Raw genomic sequence first — 18722 nt, 5'->3', positions numbered from 1 at the left:
ATCTAACTGGAATAGTACACGAGTTATTGGAGGTCAAAGTGGCCGATTACTATCAATTACGTCAGGCCATAAGTACTCCACAGTTACACGAAAAAACGTTAGCAGCGTGCTTATAAATATATTTATTCACCTATTTCCTTGTTTATATCTGATAGATACTATTCATGAAGAAATTGGTCAATTATTTACTGTGTTTTAAGAAACACAGAGACATTAGGCTACTGGCTTACTACTGTTCTATTCCTTTGATATATGTTTATTTGATTTGTTTATGTATTTAATAATGTGTGTTAGAGTGTGTTTGTGGTCCAGCCATAGGAATATTTATTTAATTTCAAGTTATTTAAATGTAAATCCAGTATTTCGAATGTGTTTCATTATGTTTGTGAGTGTGTTTTGGCTAGGAGACATGACGGGTGCACTGTTGCCAATCACAGTGCTCGTTACTAAGGGAGACGATTGCCGAAGTGAATGGAGGTGGAGTTCTGAACGGTACGGCATGAGGGACAGTTGCACAGGACACGGAGAGTTCTGGACAGTTGCGGGAAAGACTTGGAGAGTGGAGCGGTTTGCGTGTATTCGTGGGAAACAGAAATATTGTGTAGTGCCAACTTGTGCACTTGTGAGACTTTTGTGGCTTCTGCAGTGAAGATGTAGTATATGTTTGGAAGTGAATATCTCGCAAGCTATGTTGTTATTCATAACTAATTCCCCCCTGCGGGTTCGGGGTTCAGAATAGGCCCGCGGTATTCCTGCCTGTCGTAAGAGGCGACTAAAAGGAGTCTCAACTGTTTCGGCCTTATGTGCAGGTCCCCTCTCGGGTTTGACCTCCATCTTTCTAAATTATTCCGAAGAGCGAGCCAATTGGGGAAGGGCGCCTTACATGGTGCACTGTATCTGTCGTGCAATTAGACCTTTCGCCGGCTTTCTCGTCGTTGCAATGGTGTCCCGCTCGTTTTCGATCTCTTGGGCGATTACCACGCTGCACTCTGCAGTGTTTCTTTTAACTGCGACGACGACCTTGGACAGTTTTGCACCTAAGATCCAGCACGGTAGCCAGCCCGTTGTGGTGGGGCCGCCATGTACCCTCTTGGTTGTAGCCCCCTGACAACACAGGGATCGCTCTACTGATGCCTGTGCCGTTAACTCCCCACGTATGCCAAGGAGTCGATGCCCATCTCCTTGGGGCATCAGGACTCCCGGCAATGGCCGTCCTGCCAGGTGGCTATTGCTGCGGCTGGGTGGCGCCCGTGGGGAGGGCCCTTAGTCGGAGTAGGTGGCATCAGGGCGGATGACCCGCAATGAAGCGTGGTACATCATCTATCGCTGGTGGGCCTCCACCAGCAGTCTCTAAGCGATCGAGGTCTAACCTCAACGGCAGGAAATACGAACCACGATCATTTCCCTCCCTGGCCACTCCATGGGAGGAACGTATGGCAAAAGAAGGCAGTGGAGAATATTCACCCCGGTTCCTTGTGTGTGCGCGAGTTGATGGGGAATCGTTTATGTCAACCAAGCCCCAGTTTTTTGTGGAGCATTTAGAGGACAAGTTCGGGGAGGTGGAGGGCTTGTCCAAGATGCGCTCTGGTTCTGTGCTCATCCACACGGCATCCTCTGCCCAGTCACGGAGGTTGCTCAATTGTGACAAGTTGGGGGATGTTTCAGTTAGCATCACGCCGCATAAGAGTCTCAACATGGTCCAGGGTATTATATTCCACAGGGATCTTCTTCTGCAGTCCGACGATGAATTACGCGCCAACCTCGAACGACGAGGTGTTCACTTCGTCCGGCGCGTCCATCGGGGTCCGAGGGATAATCAGGTGGCCGCCGGTGCCTTCATCTTGGCCTTTGAGGGTGATGTATTACCCGAAAAGGTTAAGGTGATGGTTTACCATTGTGATGTGAAGCCATATATCCCTCCTCCGATGCGGTGTTTTAAATGCTGGAAGTTCGGGCACATGTCATCTCGCTGTACTTCCAGCATCACGTGTCGGGATTGTGGACGTCCTTCGCATCCTGATACTCCATGTGTCCCGCCTCCTATCTGTGTTAACTGCGGAGAACACCATTCCCCCTGCTCGCCGGACTGTAGGATCTTCCAGAAAGAAAGGAAGATAATGGAATATAAGACTCTGGACCGCCTGAGCTACACCGAGGCAAGGCGGAAATATGAGCGGCTACATCCTGTGCCCATGACATCCTCCTATGCCGCTGCTGCAACAGCGATCCGATCCTCTCCGGTGTCGTCACATACTGTTGCCTCTCAGCTATGTCACAATGAACCGGCCCCCTTGGTTGTGGGGGGCACTTCCCCCTCTGTTGCTCCATCTACTCCAGGAGCAACACCACCCCAACCATCGGGGACATTCGTCCCCCCTTCCCAGCCGGAGAAGCGTGGGGCTTCTTCGGCTACTCTAGCCAGAAAGGGGTCCCTTGGGGCCCTCCCTTCCCAGGCTTCGCCCAGTGTCAAAGCGGAAACCCGCAAAGGTTTGACACAACAACCGGTCGCTGGTCATAGGGCTTCACGGTCGTCGTCGGTCCCTGAGACTGACCCAGTGGGGCCCTCCCAGCCAGACCCTCCAAAGGCACAGCGTGCGAAGCAGTTGGAGAAAAAGGCTCCCAAGCATCCTGACATTGCGGTGGCACCTGTCCCACCGCAACCTTCGAACTCTGCGTCTGAGGACGAGGTGGAGATCCTGGCGTCTGCTGAAGACCTCGATCTCGCCAGTCCCTCCGACGCCATGGAAAGCACTGGCACAGGTGCTCACTTGGAGGCAGCAGGTGACCCAGCGGCGTAATCTGCCTTCCCCGTCCCGTCACGCCTTTCCCAGACATGGCCAATACCATCCTCCAGTGGAACTGTAGCGGTTTCTTCCACCATCTAGCTGAGCTCCGCCACCTTCTCAGCCTTCACCCTTTCCTCTGCATTGCTCTCCAGGAAACTTGGTTTCCAGCAATGCGAACCCCTGCCCTCCGTGGCTATCGGGGTTATTATAAGAACCGAGCAGCTTATGAAAGGGTATCTGGTGGCGTCTGCATATATGTCCTTCACACTCTGCACAGCGAGTCTGTCCCTCTCCAGACGCCTTTAGAGGCTGTCGCTGTACGGGTGTGGACGCCACAGGCTGTTACCGTCTGCAGTCTTTACCTTCCACCGGATGGTGATGTCTCGCAGCATGTCCTGGCTGCACTGGTCGCCCAATTGCCGTCACCTTTCTTGCTATTGGGCGACTTCAACGCCCATAACCCTCTGTGGGGTGGGTCAGTGGCAACAGGTCGAGGCGCCATCGTTGAGAATTTATTGTCGCAGCTCGATCTCTCGCTGTTAAATGATGGTGCCTTCACACACTTCAGTGTGGCGCATGGCACCTACTCCGCCATTGACCTTTCAATCTGTAGCCAGAGTGTGCATGACGACCTGTGTGGTAGTGACCACTTTCCGATCTTTCTGTCACTACCACAGCGTCACTCTTCTGGGCGCCCTAGCAGATGGGCTATGAATAAGGCTGACTGGGACTTGTTCTCCTCCACTGCCGCTATTGAGCCACTCTCTACTGATGACATTGATGCGGTGGTTACATCGGTCACCACCGGCATCGTTACTGCCGCCGAATCTGCCATTCCCCGTTCTTCTGGGTCCCCTCGGCGGAGGACTGTGCCTTGGTGGTCGCCTGAGATCGCTGAAGCGATTAAAGATCGCCGGCGGGCGCTCCAGCGTCACAAGCGACATCCCTCCATAGACCACCTTATCGCCTTCAAACGGCTGCGTGCTCGGGCCCGCCTTCTTATCCGCCAAGGCAAGAAGGAGTGCTGGGAGCGGTATGTATCCACCGTTGGCCCCCATGTCACTCCATCGCAGGTCTGGGCCAAGATTCGACGCGTCTACGGCTATCAGCCACCTGTCAGCGTCCCTGCGCTCTCACTGAATGGAGCAGTTTGTACTGACTCCGACGTTATTGCAAATCGCTTAGCCGAGCATTTTGCTATGAGTTCCGCTTCTGCGAATTACCCCCAGGCCTTCCGCTCCATTAAAGAGCGGATGGAACGTCGGAGCCTTTCGTTTCGCACCAGCCACCTAGAATCTTACAATGCTCCATTTAGTGAGTGGGAATTTCGCAGTGCCCTAGCTGCTTGCCCTGATACCGCTCCTGGGCCAGATGGCATCCACTGTCAGATGCTGAAACACCTTTCAGTGGACTGCCAGCGGCGCCTTCTCGATCTTTACAACCGTCTTTGGGTCGAGGGGGAGTTTCCGTCGCAATGGCGGGAAGGCATTGTCCTCCCCGTTTTGAAACCTGGAAAGAACCCTCTCGAGGTGGACAGCTACCGTCCCATTAGCCTCACCAACGTTCTTTGCAAGTTGCTTGAACGGATGGTGAGCCGGCGCTTGAATTGGGTACTGGAGTCTCGGGGCCTTCTGGCTCCGTCTCAGGGTGGGTTCCGTAAAGGCCGCTCCGCCACCGACAATCTGGTGAGCCTGGAGTCGGCCATCCGTACTGCCTTTGCCCGCCGTCAGCACCTGGTCGCTGTCTTTTTCGACATGCGGAAGGCGTACGATACGACATTGCGTCATCACATCCTTTCTACATTTCATGGATGGGGTCTTCGTGGTCCTCTGCCGATTTTTATCCGCAATTTTCTGTCGTGTCGTACCTTCCGCGTGCAAGTCGCGGCCTCGTATAGTTCCTCCCACGTCCAGGAGAACGGTGTGCCACAGGGTTCTGTTTTAAGTGTCTGTCTGTTTTTAATAGCCATTAACGGGCTTGCTGCGGCCGTGGGAACTTCTGTCTCCGCTTCCCTGTATGCTGACGACTTTTGCCTTTACTACAGCTCTACTGGCATTGCAGCTGTTGAACGTCAGCTACAGGGCGCTATCCGTAAGGCGCAGTCTTGGGCTGTAGCGCATGGGTTTCAGTTTTCGGCAGCCAAGACCCGCGTTATGCATTTCTGCCGGTGCCGAACAGTCCATCCTGAGCCGCGGCTTTATCTTGCCGACGAACTGCTTGTTGTGGTGGAGACCCACAGGTTTTTGGGGGTGGTTTTCGATGCCCGGTTGACTTGGCTGCCTCATATCCGGCAGCTCAAACAGGCGTGTTGGCGGCATCTCAATGCTCTGTGATGTTTGAGCCACACCCGCTGGGGCGCCGACCGCTCTACCCTGTTACGGCTCTACCAGGCGTTAATCCAGTCCCGCCTGGATTATGGGAGCCTGGCTTATGGCTCAGCATCCCCATCTGCGTTACGGTTGCTGGACCCAATTCTCCACAGCGGGATACGCCTTGCCACTGGTGCTTTCCACACCAGCCCTGTGGACAGCTTACTAGTGGAGGCAGGTGTCCCTCCACTGCGGTTCAGACGCCAACAATTACTGGCTGCTTATGCTGCCCATGTTTTTAGCTCGCCCGGGCATCCAAATTACCGTGTCCTGTTCCCGCAGTCAGTCGTCCATCTGCCAGAACGTCGGCCCCGGTCGGGTTGTCCGATCGCCGTACGAGTCAAGGAGCTTCTCTCCGGGCTTGGGCTTGTCCCTGTTCCACCTTCTTTCCGGGCACCTCTGCGTACACCCCCGTGGTGCGTTCCTCGCCCTTGCCTTCGTCTAGACTTGGCACAGGGCTCGAAGGACTCAGTCCCTCCAGAGGCCTTCCGCCGCCGCTTTTGTTCCATCCTGGCCATGTATCAGGGCTCTGGCATTGTTTACACCGACGGCTCGATGGTTGCTGGTCGAGTCGGTTATGCGCTCACTCTAGGGGACCATTCCGAACAACGTTCCTTGCCGGCTGGCTGCAGCGTTTACACTGCTGAGCTGGTCGCCATCTTTCGAGCCCTAGAGTATATCCGCTCCTGCTCAGGTGAGTCCTTCGTTATCTGTAGCGATTCCCTGAGCAGTTTACGGGCTCTCGACCAGTCTTTTCCTCGTTCCCGTCTGGTGATGGCTATCCATGAGTCCCTGCATACTCTTGCGCGTTGCGGCCGCTCTGCGGTCTTCGTGTGGACCCCAGGCCATGTTGGGATCCCCGGCAACGAGAATGTTGACCGGCTGGCGAAAGAGGCGACTAGTGCACCGTCTCTGGACGTTGGCCTCCCGGAGACAGATTTGCGAGCGTTCCTTCGCTGCAAAATTCTGGACCTTTGGGACACTGAATGGCGCGCCGTGCCTTCACGCAACAAACTTCGGGCCATCAAGGGGGCTACAGGTGTGTGGCGCTCCTCCTTGCGGGTCTCTCGCAAGGAGTCTGTTGTCCTATGCCGGCTGCGCATTGGGCACACTCGGCTTACGCACGGCCACTTATTGCGCCGTGAGGACGCACCTCTCTGTCGCTGCGGCTCTGTTTTATCTGTGGTCCATATTTTATTGGAGTGTCTGATTTTAGCTGTGCTCAGGCAGTCGTTCGCACTGCCTGACACGCTCCCTGCCCTTTTATCTGATGACTCTGTTATGGCTGGCTTAGTTCTACGTTTTATTCGGGCAGGGTTTTTTTATCATTTAATCTAAGTGTTTCTGTTTTATCTTGTTGTTTTGGTGTTGATTTTGGCCTTTGGCCTCCGGTTTTAAACTGATTCTTTTTAATGTGTTTTAAGTGGTTGGCTTTTCCTTTTTTATTTCTATGGTCTGTGTGATTTTAGTTCGTTTTGTCTGGTCTTTGTCTCAGTTTCTCTTGTTCTGTGTTGTCTGTGCTCTATTCTGTTTCTCGTTTTTATTCTCTGTGGGTGTTTTTAGTACTTGGAAAAAGGGACCGATGACCGTAGCAGTCTGGTCCCTTTAATCCCACAAACCAACCAACCATAACTAATTAAGTGAGGTAGGAATCTATTGTTTTCTTGTTATTCAACTTATATTTTATTTAATTGCTGGACCATCGACATCAGTAAGTGTTTTGCAGGAATAAACGGCATTGTAAAAGGTACTGCTGCTATCGTACTCATAATTTAAAGTCGTTAAGTTAATTCCATGCAGATTTTATTTAATTGCAATCTTCCATTTATAAATTACTATGTTGCATATAAATTCGCAATTTCCGAGTGATAGGAACCTTCAGCCATTCGATTCATGTGCCTATTCGTATTGTATACTGTAGACTCAGCAGTATTTGGCTTGTAATGTGGCAACTACGTATCCCAGCCTCTAGACAACGAAACGAGCCAAAACTTATAATATTTCAACTCTGAGTCTGTGGATACGTAGTTGAGGGCGTCAACTCCGCATTTCATTATTATTTTGAAAGCCCACATGGTGGTGGTTGTGATGGTGCTAGTAGTAGTAGTAGTAGTAGTAGTAGTACAAGGTATCCTCCACCATGCACCGTACAGTGGGTTGTGGTATATGTTTGTAGGTGTAGATGTGGATAGATACAGTAGTTTAGCTGAGTACCATATGGAACTGGACCTTTTTGAAATTAAAATGGGGCTGCAAATGCAGGGCAGAAACATTTCCTATTATGACAAAGAACGAGCACAAGTAATACTACAGCTGGAACAACAGCTACATAAGGAAGACATCAGACACTGACTGAGGAGCACATAACTGAAAGCTTGTGAATGTATAACCACTTGATTTTGCTGAAAATCTGAGAAGACCTCATGTTTAATAGACTTTGTATCCTGCTTCCTGGTGTTACCTAAAAATTGTAAAAGCTAATAGTTTAATTTACATATATTCCAAAAAAAGGCTACAAAGTTTCCCAAGCATTGATCAGTAATATCATGAGGTTATAAATTGCATCTATATAAATAAAGTTGGAACTGGTTGCTGTGTTATTGACAGGGATAGTTTGAAACTTCTATCTATGTGTAACATCATGTTGTACCTAATACATTATTTAGCCATTTGTATGACTGTAAGTGTGGCTCAGTGACTAAGAGTTAAATGGTCAGATGATAAATCTGAAGGTTTGGGGTTCAATGCTTGGTCATTCATAGGACTTCTCTATCACTTATTACCTCTGGCAGTGATTTTTATATGTTAAAAATATCAAGTTGCGCCATGATTTGGATTCCACATTAAAATGCATGATCTCTGTAACTGTCTGAGTAAGTCTATTGCATTGCTATGCGTGGTAATGCACTGTGGTGTTCATAGGAACCTTCAAGTTGCATAGGAACCTTCAAGTTGAGGGCTGTCTTAGTTCAGACTCTCATCAAGGCACAGTAGCTATTTATTTAACACATCACATAAAGGTAAGTTCTAGTAGCTGCAAAAATTGTAGGCTAAACCATTTTGAGAAAGTTAAGCAAAAGTTCTAGCACAATATGAAAACAAATGTATGAATTACATATTTTATTATTTCAGCCAAGACGAGTAGCAGCAATTACTATCTCTCTAAGAGTTGCTCAGGAAATGAACACAAAGCAAGGTGAAATTGTTGGTTACACAGTACGATTTGAAGATGTTACTTCAGAGAACACTAAACTCAAGTACCTAACTGATGGTATGCTGCTCAGAGAAGCTATCTCAGGTATGCAGTAGTCACTTCTAGTTCACTTGATTCATAAATTGTTCATTGGCATGTAAATTAATCACACTAGTTACCTAATTAACAAACTGCTTCATAACACTTTTGTTGGTAATCATGATAAATTTGGGATATTTCAAATATTTTTGGGACTTGTGCATTTATTTTGTACATTATGTTTCTTCATACTCAGTGCTTATTTCTGTGATTTGAAATATTTTACTGCCTTGTGTTGCAAGGATTTACTTTGTTGTAGATTTTGTCAGTAAAGAAAACCATTTTTGATACAGATTTTTTTAGCATTATTTCAAAGGTTTCATTCAGAAATGGCAAAGCCCATGTTTATGAATAGTAGAACTGCCATTAATATGTAAGTACTATTCGACATCAAAGGTTCTTTATATGTTAGTTAACCTTACTTGTTTCGAAATATAATGTAAAGAGAAGGTAAAATGAACTAGTGTGTAAATTGACACAGAACCCTGTCTGTGGGCTCCCTGTCTGCTGCTGAGTGAGGTGATGCTGTACTTGAGACACTGGACATGCATTCAAGAGGAATGTGGTTCAAATTCTCACCATCCGTCCAGACTTAGATTTTCTCTGAGTTCCTTATTGTTAAAGGTAAATGCTGTTGTGGTTTCAACAGATAGACCATGGGTGTTTTATCTTACCTTGGATCAATCTTGAGCTCTACTTGCTCCCTGATATCATTGTCACTGGAACATTTAAACATTTATTTCCTTCAGTTTTTTACTATGGCTGCAACATTAAGTTTCTGTCAAACTTATTTTTGCTTTGAAACCAACAGCTGCTGTCTGTTAATTGAATGCTCCAATGACTTGTCTACATTCTTGCCCTCTTAGGTGCATTCTTATTCCATAACCCATAGACACCATTTGTATCACTATTGATCTGCCTCCTTTTCAGACATGATTTCACATTTGTGTCTGTGGAGTACGCAAGATTGGAATGACTGTTTTAAATTCTCTTGGTTTTTGAACCATTTCCATTAAGTTAAAATTCTCTACCTTAAACAGCTGTCATTGTCATCATCTTGGGGTATTCAAACTACTGACTGCCAGTAATGGTAAAGTATCCTCCTTGTGTGCACGAAGCAATAAAATGGAGACTCTTCCAGAGATGGGTCAGTTTTACACGTGTGAGAAGAGTCAAGCAGTATGTGACAGAATCAGTTCGCAGGAGAAAGAGGGTAATGTCATTCAGTATGCAAGGCTGGTGATATATTCAAAATTGGTATTTTCATCCCCTAACTCTCAAGATACGGTCCTTGTTTACGTTTGGTGCCGAAAGCCCATACTGCGGAAACAATGGACGAAGTTGTAACCCAGCAGTACGCACCTGGCATTGCCTCACAGTGAAAGGGCATTGTTACAATTGGTGAATCACATAAGTGGTGTTCATCCCCACATCAGATTTGCAATCGAGAGCGAGAGAGATGGCACAGTACCTATCATAGATGTGCTAGTACAATAGAGGACAAACTATTCTTTCTGTTGTTCAGCGTATAGGAAGCCAATTCACACTGAGTGATACCTGGACACAAAAAGTTTTCATCATCTTGTTCAGAAGCGAGCTGTCTTCATAACATAAAACACATAGGACTTGAACAGTTTCTGACAATAACTATTTGCTGTCTGTACTCAAGCAGCTGAGTTTTTTTAAGGACAACACCTGCAGCAAAAATGATATCCCAGACCCTTTCAAGTGCAAGTTTTGAAGGACACTTTCTGACTGAGCAGAAGAGGCCAGACCAACAGCATAATGTGGCAGACAGAACACATTCTCCTGAGAAATGAATTGAGATTATTGTTCTGTCCCCATAGTATGTTATGCCGTATGAAGGATAACACATGTCCAGATATGTACAGAATTCATTGTGAATATTTCAGCATTTACATGGGAGCAACCATTTGAACTATTGCTGAGTGCTGTATATAAAAAAAATGATGTCAACACGATGGTCATGACAGAGCATTGCCTACAGAGTAACCATGAAATAAAATTGTAATAAAAAATCAGAATATTTGGCTTATGATAATTTATCTAGATTCAGTTGTAATAAAGACAGCTGAAATTTCTTTACATAATTTATCACATTATTTCAGTAGAAACCAGGGTTGCTTATTTAGTACCATACATGTGTGCCTTGGGCACCAAGTAAAAACAAAGTTCAGTGCTAGAAAGTTATGCAGATTCGAGAATGGCAATCATAAGGATGGCACTGGATTATTCAGCTCTATTATCCTTTGGTAGAAACTTTACTCTGCAGCTTTGTATGTATCAGGCAACAACTAGTTTAAACTACTGCAGATGATGGCAGCGACAGTGGACAAAAGCTCAAGAATTATAGTTCAGTTAATCAGGCTTAAAAACTAGAGAAATTTTTTGCAGTCACCTTTCATTGGCTATCTGATTGTTAGGCCAAGGTCTTGTCCTCATCATTTTTATGAGTTTCATTTTGAATGGTAAATTTTTTTCACTTCTGATGGCCTATGTTTCAAATAAATGTGGAGTAAAAAAAGGGGAGAGCAGCCCTTGTGCTGACCTCTTAATTGATCATGTAATGGTAATTTTTAAGTTGTCCCGTATTTGGGTCAAGTTCACTGCGAACATCTCATGTTTGTAGGTCTGTTCTTGATCATTTTGGAATACTGTGGTGTTTAATATAAAATATCAGTTATACTTTTTAAGTAGAGCCTTTCTAGTTTGTGTGATCATTCTCAAGCCTCAGACTCATCATGACGTCTTTGTTCAAATTAAGCTCACAAATAAACAAACAAATGAGAGGTATATATTCGATCTTAATTAACCTCTACCACACTGCATGGAAGTTTTGAGTGAATCCAACTATATGTGCTTTTATAACTATCCATTCAAGCATGTTTGAAAAGACGCCTTTCCAACTACCCTCTCTGTTATAGCTAGATTCAAATCTGTTGATCAATGTTGTTGTTTAACCCCTTAACATAAAACCCAGAGTTATCTTGTTTTTGTTATTTTGACAGAAAATCCCGAGTATATTGGGGCAGAAGAAGAGACCTTTGAAAAAGCAAAACCCTGCCTACATCCGTTTCAGCACTGATAGTTATGTGTTCAGCTGCTAGAGAGCATCTGGTACTACATTTGTAGCCTGGCTGTCATGTTTTGGTTAAGGTGGTTGCAACTGGATATCATCTTTACTGTGTATAGCTTTGGATACATGACAACAAAATATGCACTTTCAGACTCGCTCCTATATTGTTGTTTAGGCAGTTCTTTCAAAAATGGATTGCTATAATGACATTGAATTTAGCAGCAGCTCAGAAAGTGAAGAAGAGTGTGATGTTACCTCATTAGAGACTGAAAGGGACAACAGTTTGTCAGTTGAATGACAACGGCTTGCCAGTGGTACGAGGTAAATACATCCACTATGCTCCAGCCAACTCCTCCGAGGTTTATGTTCACAGGAAACCATTGTGAAATACATGTGTAGGCTTCATAGCTAAACAAAATCTAAAAAATGACTTAGGTCCCAGGATATTCTGGTCAGAGTCCATTGCACAAGTATACTTGAGATTTTATTATTGTTGATTTCCAAAATTCTGTAACTCATTATTTTGAGCTTTAAAAGCCATATTTATATGACTATATGTAATGTCATTCATTATAGGATGTTTTTCATTAATAGAAGAAATATTATTTTTGGGACATAATTTGAAATAAAAATTATGAAGTTAATGGGTTAAGCTTGTTAATATGTACAGTACCCATAATATTTTCTCACATTCCATTTGTTGATTGTCATTTGATCACACATTATTCACTATATGTTTGTCAGACAATGTGATATCCCCAAATGATCAAACCTGTTATGTGATTTGTGCCCATGTAAGCAGGCTATTGGAAAAGTAGCCGTGTGCATCCATCTGTTCCAGTACCATTATGAAGAAAATGTACAGAAATAATTGAAGATCACTCATAGAAAATTAAATGTTTATTGATAAAATGGCTTTCAAAGCAGTTTAGTATTTTACATTGAGGTGAACATAATGAAACTTCCTGTAAAGATTGAATAGCGCAATTCAAACAATTTGTGTTTACAGCAGACAGTATCCTGATGCAGACCGCATTTTGCAAACAATGGCAGATAGTTGAGTGCTTGTTTCAATAGCCACATCATCATCCACCACCTAGCACGATTAATTCACAGCTAAAAGATGTGGTTGTACTTGAGTATCACCAATCATTTTTCGTAAAATCTTTCTCTTGTTTTATCTCCCCTACTTTCTCCTTCGCTCTTCTCACTTAAACAAGCTTCTGTGGCACCAATGAGTTCATCTGAGCACATGCAGGAGGAGCAGTGCGCAGCAGACTATGAAATGGAGTTGTGTATTGGAAGTGGAAGTTTGAATAGATGAAGACGGAGACTGCATGTGAGTGGGAAATTAATGAAAATGGGGGGGGGGGGGGTAGTAGACATTGAAGCCAAGGGGATTACCTGATCAAAGAGATGCTTGCATGGATTTTGAAGCAACCATTAGAATTGAGCATGTTGTGTTCAGAAATGTGTTCCTCTATTGGGTGGTCAATTCCGTGTTCTGCTGTTGGGTGGTCAACTCTGCTTGTGGCTGCAGTTAGATGGTGGCCAGGAGCATTATCGTGGTGCAAAAACTAGTCTCACACCTGCCACAGATTGAGGTTTTTCTTAAAAAAGAGAGAGAGAGAGAACTTTTTTATACAAGCTGTTACTCGGTCATATCATAATCTCCAAATATGTTGTTGTTGTTGTTGTTGTTGTTGTTGTTGTCTTCAGTCCTGAGACTGGTTTGATGCAGCTCTCCATGCTACTCTATTCTGTGCAAGCTTCTTGATCTCCCAGTACTTACTGCAACCTACATCCTTTTGCATCTGCTTAGTGTATTCATCTCTTGGTCTCCCTCTACGATTTTTACCCTCCACGCTGCCCTCCAATGCTAAATTTGTGATCCCTTGATGCCTCAGAACATGTCCTACCAACCGGTCCCTTCTTCCTGTCAAGTTGTGCCACAAACTCCTCTTCTCCCCAACTCTATTCAATACCTCCTCATTAGTTATGTGATCTACCCATCTAATCTTCAGCATTCTTCTGTAGCACCACATTTCGAAAGCTTCTATTCTCTTCTTGTCCAAACTATTTATCATCCATGTTTCACTTCCATACATGGCTACACTCCATACAAATACTTTCAGAAACGACTTCCTGACACTTAAATCTATACTCGATGTTAACAAATTTCTCTTCTTCAGAAACGCTTTCCTTGCCATTGCCAGTCTACATTTTATATCCTCTCTACTTTGACCATCATCAGTTATTTTGCTCCCCAAATAGCAAAACTCATTTACTACTTTAAGTGTCTCATTTCCTAATCTAATTCCCTCAGCATCACCCCACTTAATTTGACTACATTCCATTATCCTCGTTTTGCTTTTGTTGATGTTCATCTTATATCCTCCTTTCAAGACGCTGTCCATTCCGTTCAACAGCTCTTCCAAGTCCTTTGCTGTCTCTGACAGAATTACAATGTCATCGGCGAACCTCAACGTTTTTATGTCTTCTCCATGGACTTTAATACCTATTCCGAATTTTTCTTTTGTTTCCTTCACTGCTTGCTCAATATACAGATTGAATAACATTGGGGATAGGCTACAACCCTGTCTCATTCCCTTCCCAACCGCTGCTCCCCTTTCATGTCCCTCGACTCTTATAACTGCCATCCGGTTTCTGTACAAATTGTAAATAGCTTTTCGCTCCCTGTGTTTTACCCCTGCCACCTTCAGAATTTGAAAGAGAGTATTCCAGTTAACATTGTCAAAAGCTTTCTCTAAGTCTACAAATGCTAGAAACATAGGTTTGCCTTTCCTTAATCTATTTTCTAAGATAAGTCGTAGGGTCAGTATTGCCTCCAAATATAAAACTTGTTTAACAGTCTGACCTGGATGGATTTTGGGGTCAGGGCCATAGCTCTATGACTTATCACCAGTAATGATCTTGTTGGGGAAACTTTGAGCTGTTCTTTCAAAGCAAAACATACTGTACTTACTTGATTGTAAGACAAGGCTTTTTCCCAAACGCATCATTTGAAAAGTTTGAGGTCGTCTTGTATTTGCAGATTAAACTATTGCTGCTGAGGTTAACATTTTTATGTTGTTTAATAGAGTATGTAGGGGTTGTCTTACAGATGAAGCTTTGTATATTGAGGTTATGTGCAGATTTATTTTGAAGGGCAGGGCTTGGTAAACAATACTCATGTTTGAACAGGTTCAAGATTTCCCAATGCACAAAAGCGCCCAATACAGTATCAACATTTGACTCATGCTGTGCTAGTGCAAGAGATATGCGAGAAACTATGAAATAGCCATTAAATTTGATTTCTTTTTTTAAACAAGGAGGAAATAGCACTAAATTCTATCATCTTACAAACTCTTGTTGTATTTGAACAGGTTCGCAATAAAATTTCTTATACATGGATGGGTACTGTGTACAAACATTAATGTTGCTTTTTAAGTAAAAGTAACATTCAAAATTGGCAATGTTGTCTTTCAAAAAACATTACTTGATTCTCAACCAGACCAGTATTTTATTTGATTATTAGAGACAGTAATGATCTATTTAATGGGTTGCAAATGAGAAATTGTATGGAATACAAGATGAAAACGTTAACAGTACCATCTTCTAATCAGTTTTAGAATGTGAAACAAGAAGGAAAATTAATCCTAAATGAAATATGTAATGAACAAATTAAGTCATATTAAACTGTCTGTAATTGTTGTCATGAGAATGAATTACAGTGGCAAGACCTGTCATGGAGATAGATGTTAGTAGATTGTGTGGTGAACAAAAGTTCAAGAACTGGCTGAATTGTGACTGTAGTCTTTTGTTTATGAATTAGTTGCTGTTGTACATATGACCTGCACCCCAGAAAATATTGCAGTCTGTGTTTCACTGTTGGTCAAGTACAGCACTACACAAGGGTTGGAGGGGGACAGTGATACCAACTTGACTGAGAATAGATGACTGTGAGGATGGGAGCAGTGAGTGGGCAGCAAATTATGTGATGTTGCTAACCATGATAATCTATTCCACCTACTTTGGCTTTGTAGGTGCATTACCAATTTGTTATCAGAATTGTGAAACGACTTCAAAGTTGGAAAAATACCCAACAGTTGTATTCATTTCTACAAGAGATGGTGAAAGTCTACGAGGGGCCAGCGGCTTACTGATGTGTTTCACGCAGCAATGTTGTTGACATTCAACATGAAATATGTTGGAAACAAAAAGGGGGTGTGTCAGCTGATGCTTCTATGCAGCCGGTGAGAGAGTGGTGGGCAGACGATGTGTTTGGAAGCAAGAGATATTGAAGCATTCTCACATCAGTGTTGAAGCAAAATCTGATATGTATTCGGATAAAAGCAGATGCATTCTCAGGTCCCATGGTAACCACAACCACTGTTATCGCAGGAAGATATAAATTTCACAGCTGTGCTATTAGGATGAAGATTATTAAAAATGGTGATACCACAGACGACAGGGTTCATAAGTGAAAAATCTAGAAAAGGAAATGGTCTGCAAATTAATGTAGACCATTTCTTTTCATTTATTTAATTTTTCCTTGTGTTATCAAAATGTAGACAACCAATAAATGGCATAAATATAGAATATTCTCACCACAAGAACACACTGATAAAAATGAGCATAACACTTTATTTCTTCAAGTATTTGATATAAAAAAACATTTGCCGCAGAATGGCTGCCCTATTAGTCCTAGTCACATCGGCTGAAGTAAACATCGGGCTGCACCCAAGGCTGGCTGGGCCTACTCTATAAGCCGTCAGCTGGCCGGTAGAATACAATACAGAGAGCAGAGAGGCCGCACATGCATCTGAGAGTGTGTGTGTGCGGGGGGGGGGCCTCTACTGGTGATGGCGTCTTGCGACTTCTGTGGTACACCGTACAGCTGCATGTCCGTTTTGTGGCTTTAGAATTTTACATGGGCACTAAAGCCTCCCCCCCTTTGGGGGTAGAGCATTGTTGATTCCTTGGGCCAGGAATGGATGAAATTGACGTGGAAATGGTGCCCGTGTCCATGAAGGTCTCGGAGGTGTGAGGGGGAGAGCAACTCCTGGTCAGCGGAGACCTCAGAATATGAATGAAAGTGGCCAGCGTGGAGAGCACCCCAATGCCCTTCTGTGGGAAAGTGAGATGACAGGACTGGCGATGGGCAGTCCAAGCAAGGATCCATCGTGATGTCCAGTGGTGGTGAGGAAGGTGGAGGCAATTCCACTGCGGGTTGAGACCAGGAAGGAGACATCAAACTGGGGAGGGGTGTGTCCACCATATGAAGGGGCACTGGAGCAGTTACTGGTGACTGCGATGCTGAAGGCTCATCAGGTGGCTCAGACACAGGCAGGAACTCTGGCCTATAGGAGACATTGAATGACCGGGGCACTGCAGCGAAGGTGGTGGTAGGAGGGGTGGGTGGCCACCCGGACTTTGAGCTCATTTTGATGATGGTACTGGACCTTCCAGTCTCTTGTCCTAAGAGTGTAGACAGGTTGACCATTCTGATGCACAATGGTTGCTGGTAACCAATGGGGCACTAACCAAAATCACACCCCAGACTGCCGTCCCTGGCAGAAAGCTACAGTCCAGTGGAACATGACGGCAAGTGAGAACCCGGGTAGAGGAGATGGAGCCATGTCCACAGATGGCACCCACGGAGAAGCTTGGCAGAATTATGGGAACCAATAGGACTTGTCTGGTAGGCCATCAGAAAAAGGAACAGTAATGCCTCCTCAGTGGAAAAGTCCTGCAAATGCTTTTTCATGTTGACCTTAAAGGTGCAAACTGTGCACTGACGGTGGAAGTGAGAGGAGCGAACATGGGCGAATGCCCAATCGCACATAGAAATCATAAAATTCATGGGATGGAAACTGAGGCCCTTTGTCTGAAATGGGAGTAACCAGGAGGCCTCCCATAGAAAAAAAATTTTTGGAAGAGTGCGGTTAACAACTTCGGTCATGGCTAAAGTGTCAGTGACAGTCAGCCAAAACATATTTAGAAATGATCCCACAAAATCTAAATGGATGTGTTCCCAGGGCTAGGTCGCTGGAGGTCATGGGGAAAACGAAGCCTTGGGAACTGCCTGCTGACTAACACACTGGGGGACACACAGCCACCAAATGCTCCAGCTCCTGCTCAATGCTGGGCCAGTACACATGTCTGCCAGGCCAAGGCTTTGGTGCGGGAAACACCCCAGTGATCCCATGCAACAGCTGTAAGACCTCCAGTTGCAAACTCCCGGGAATGGCCACCCTAGGAGCTGCATTGTCCCTTTAGAGGAGGAGAATACTGTCTAAAACCAAGAGATGATAGGACAAGACAAAATAATTATGAAGCAGATTGGAAGCACTGACTGGAAGATGCCTGCTGGATGAGGTGAATGACCTGCTTGAGGACAGGATTAGATGTTGTGGCCCTGGCAACCATGGTACTAGTGATCAGAAACATGTCTACCACCTAGCAGGAGGCAACATCTAAATGGAAACATACTAGCTCCTCTATATCAAATGCATCAGAGTCCGGACTGACGGGCAGCCAGGATAAGTGTCCACATTGGCATGGTGCCCAGTGAGGCAAAAATGGATGCCATGGTGATATTTGGACAGGAACAATGCCCACTGCTGCAACCTGTGGACCACCTTATCGGGGACCTGGGTGTATGGACTGAATAACAAAACTAACGGCTTGTAGTCTGTAATGAGTTGGAATTTGGAGCCACACAATAATATTTGAAAGTTGGTGAGTGCATGTGCAATGGCCAGGGCTTCCTTCTCAATCTGAGAGTATTGTACCTGTGCTGGATTGAGAGTTTTGGACTTAAACACTAGTGACTGCTCCAAGCCATCTGCATTCTGATGGGCAAGGACAGCCCTCATGCCGTATTTTGTTAGGATCAAAAGTTGCTATACACAGTGTTGACCTAAGGCAGGCATTCAGATGGAAAAGACCTGATCGCATGCTGGAGACCATGAAAACAAAGCACCTTTGTGAAGAAGGTACAGAGGGTACACAATGGTGGATGCCCTGGGAATGAACTAGTGGTAGTAGGCAATTTTATCCAAGAAATCCTGCAATTCATGCAATGGTGTGGGACATGTCAGGTCTGTGATGGCCATGACCAGACTCACCAGGAGTTGGACACCCTGCCGTGACATGGTGTGGGCCAAATGCTC

General features: G+C 44.9%; 1 protein-coding gene across 2 annotated transcripts in view; it reads left to right on the top strand.

Moving 5' to 3' along the window:
- LOC126236893 (ATP-dependent RNA helicase DHX33) overlaps positions 1–18722 on the top strand; it is a 140958-nt gene that overhangs the window by 56097 nt on the left and 66139 nt on the right. For both annotated transcript variants that reach the window (XM_049946532.1, XM_049946533.1), the window contains one exon: positions 8288–8453. In XM_049946532.1, the coding sequence (XP_049802489.1) occupies positions 8288–8453 (166 nt within the window). The remainder of the gene's footprint in view (positions 1–8287; positions 8454–18722) is intronic.

Source organism: Schistocerca nitens, chromosome 2 (assembly GCF_023898315.1).
Source record: "Schistocerca nitens isolate TAMUIC-IGC-003100 chromosome 2, iqSchNite1.1, whole genome shotgun sequence".
Lineage (NCBI taxonomy): Eukaryota > Metazoa > Arthropoda > Insecta > Orthoptera > Acrididae > Schistocerca > Schistocerca nitens.
This window is presented reverse-complemented; position numbering and strand designations above follow the sequence as displayed.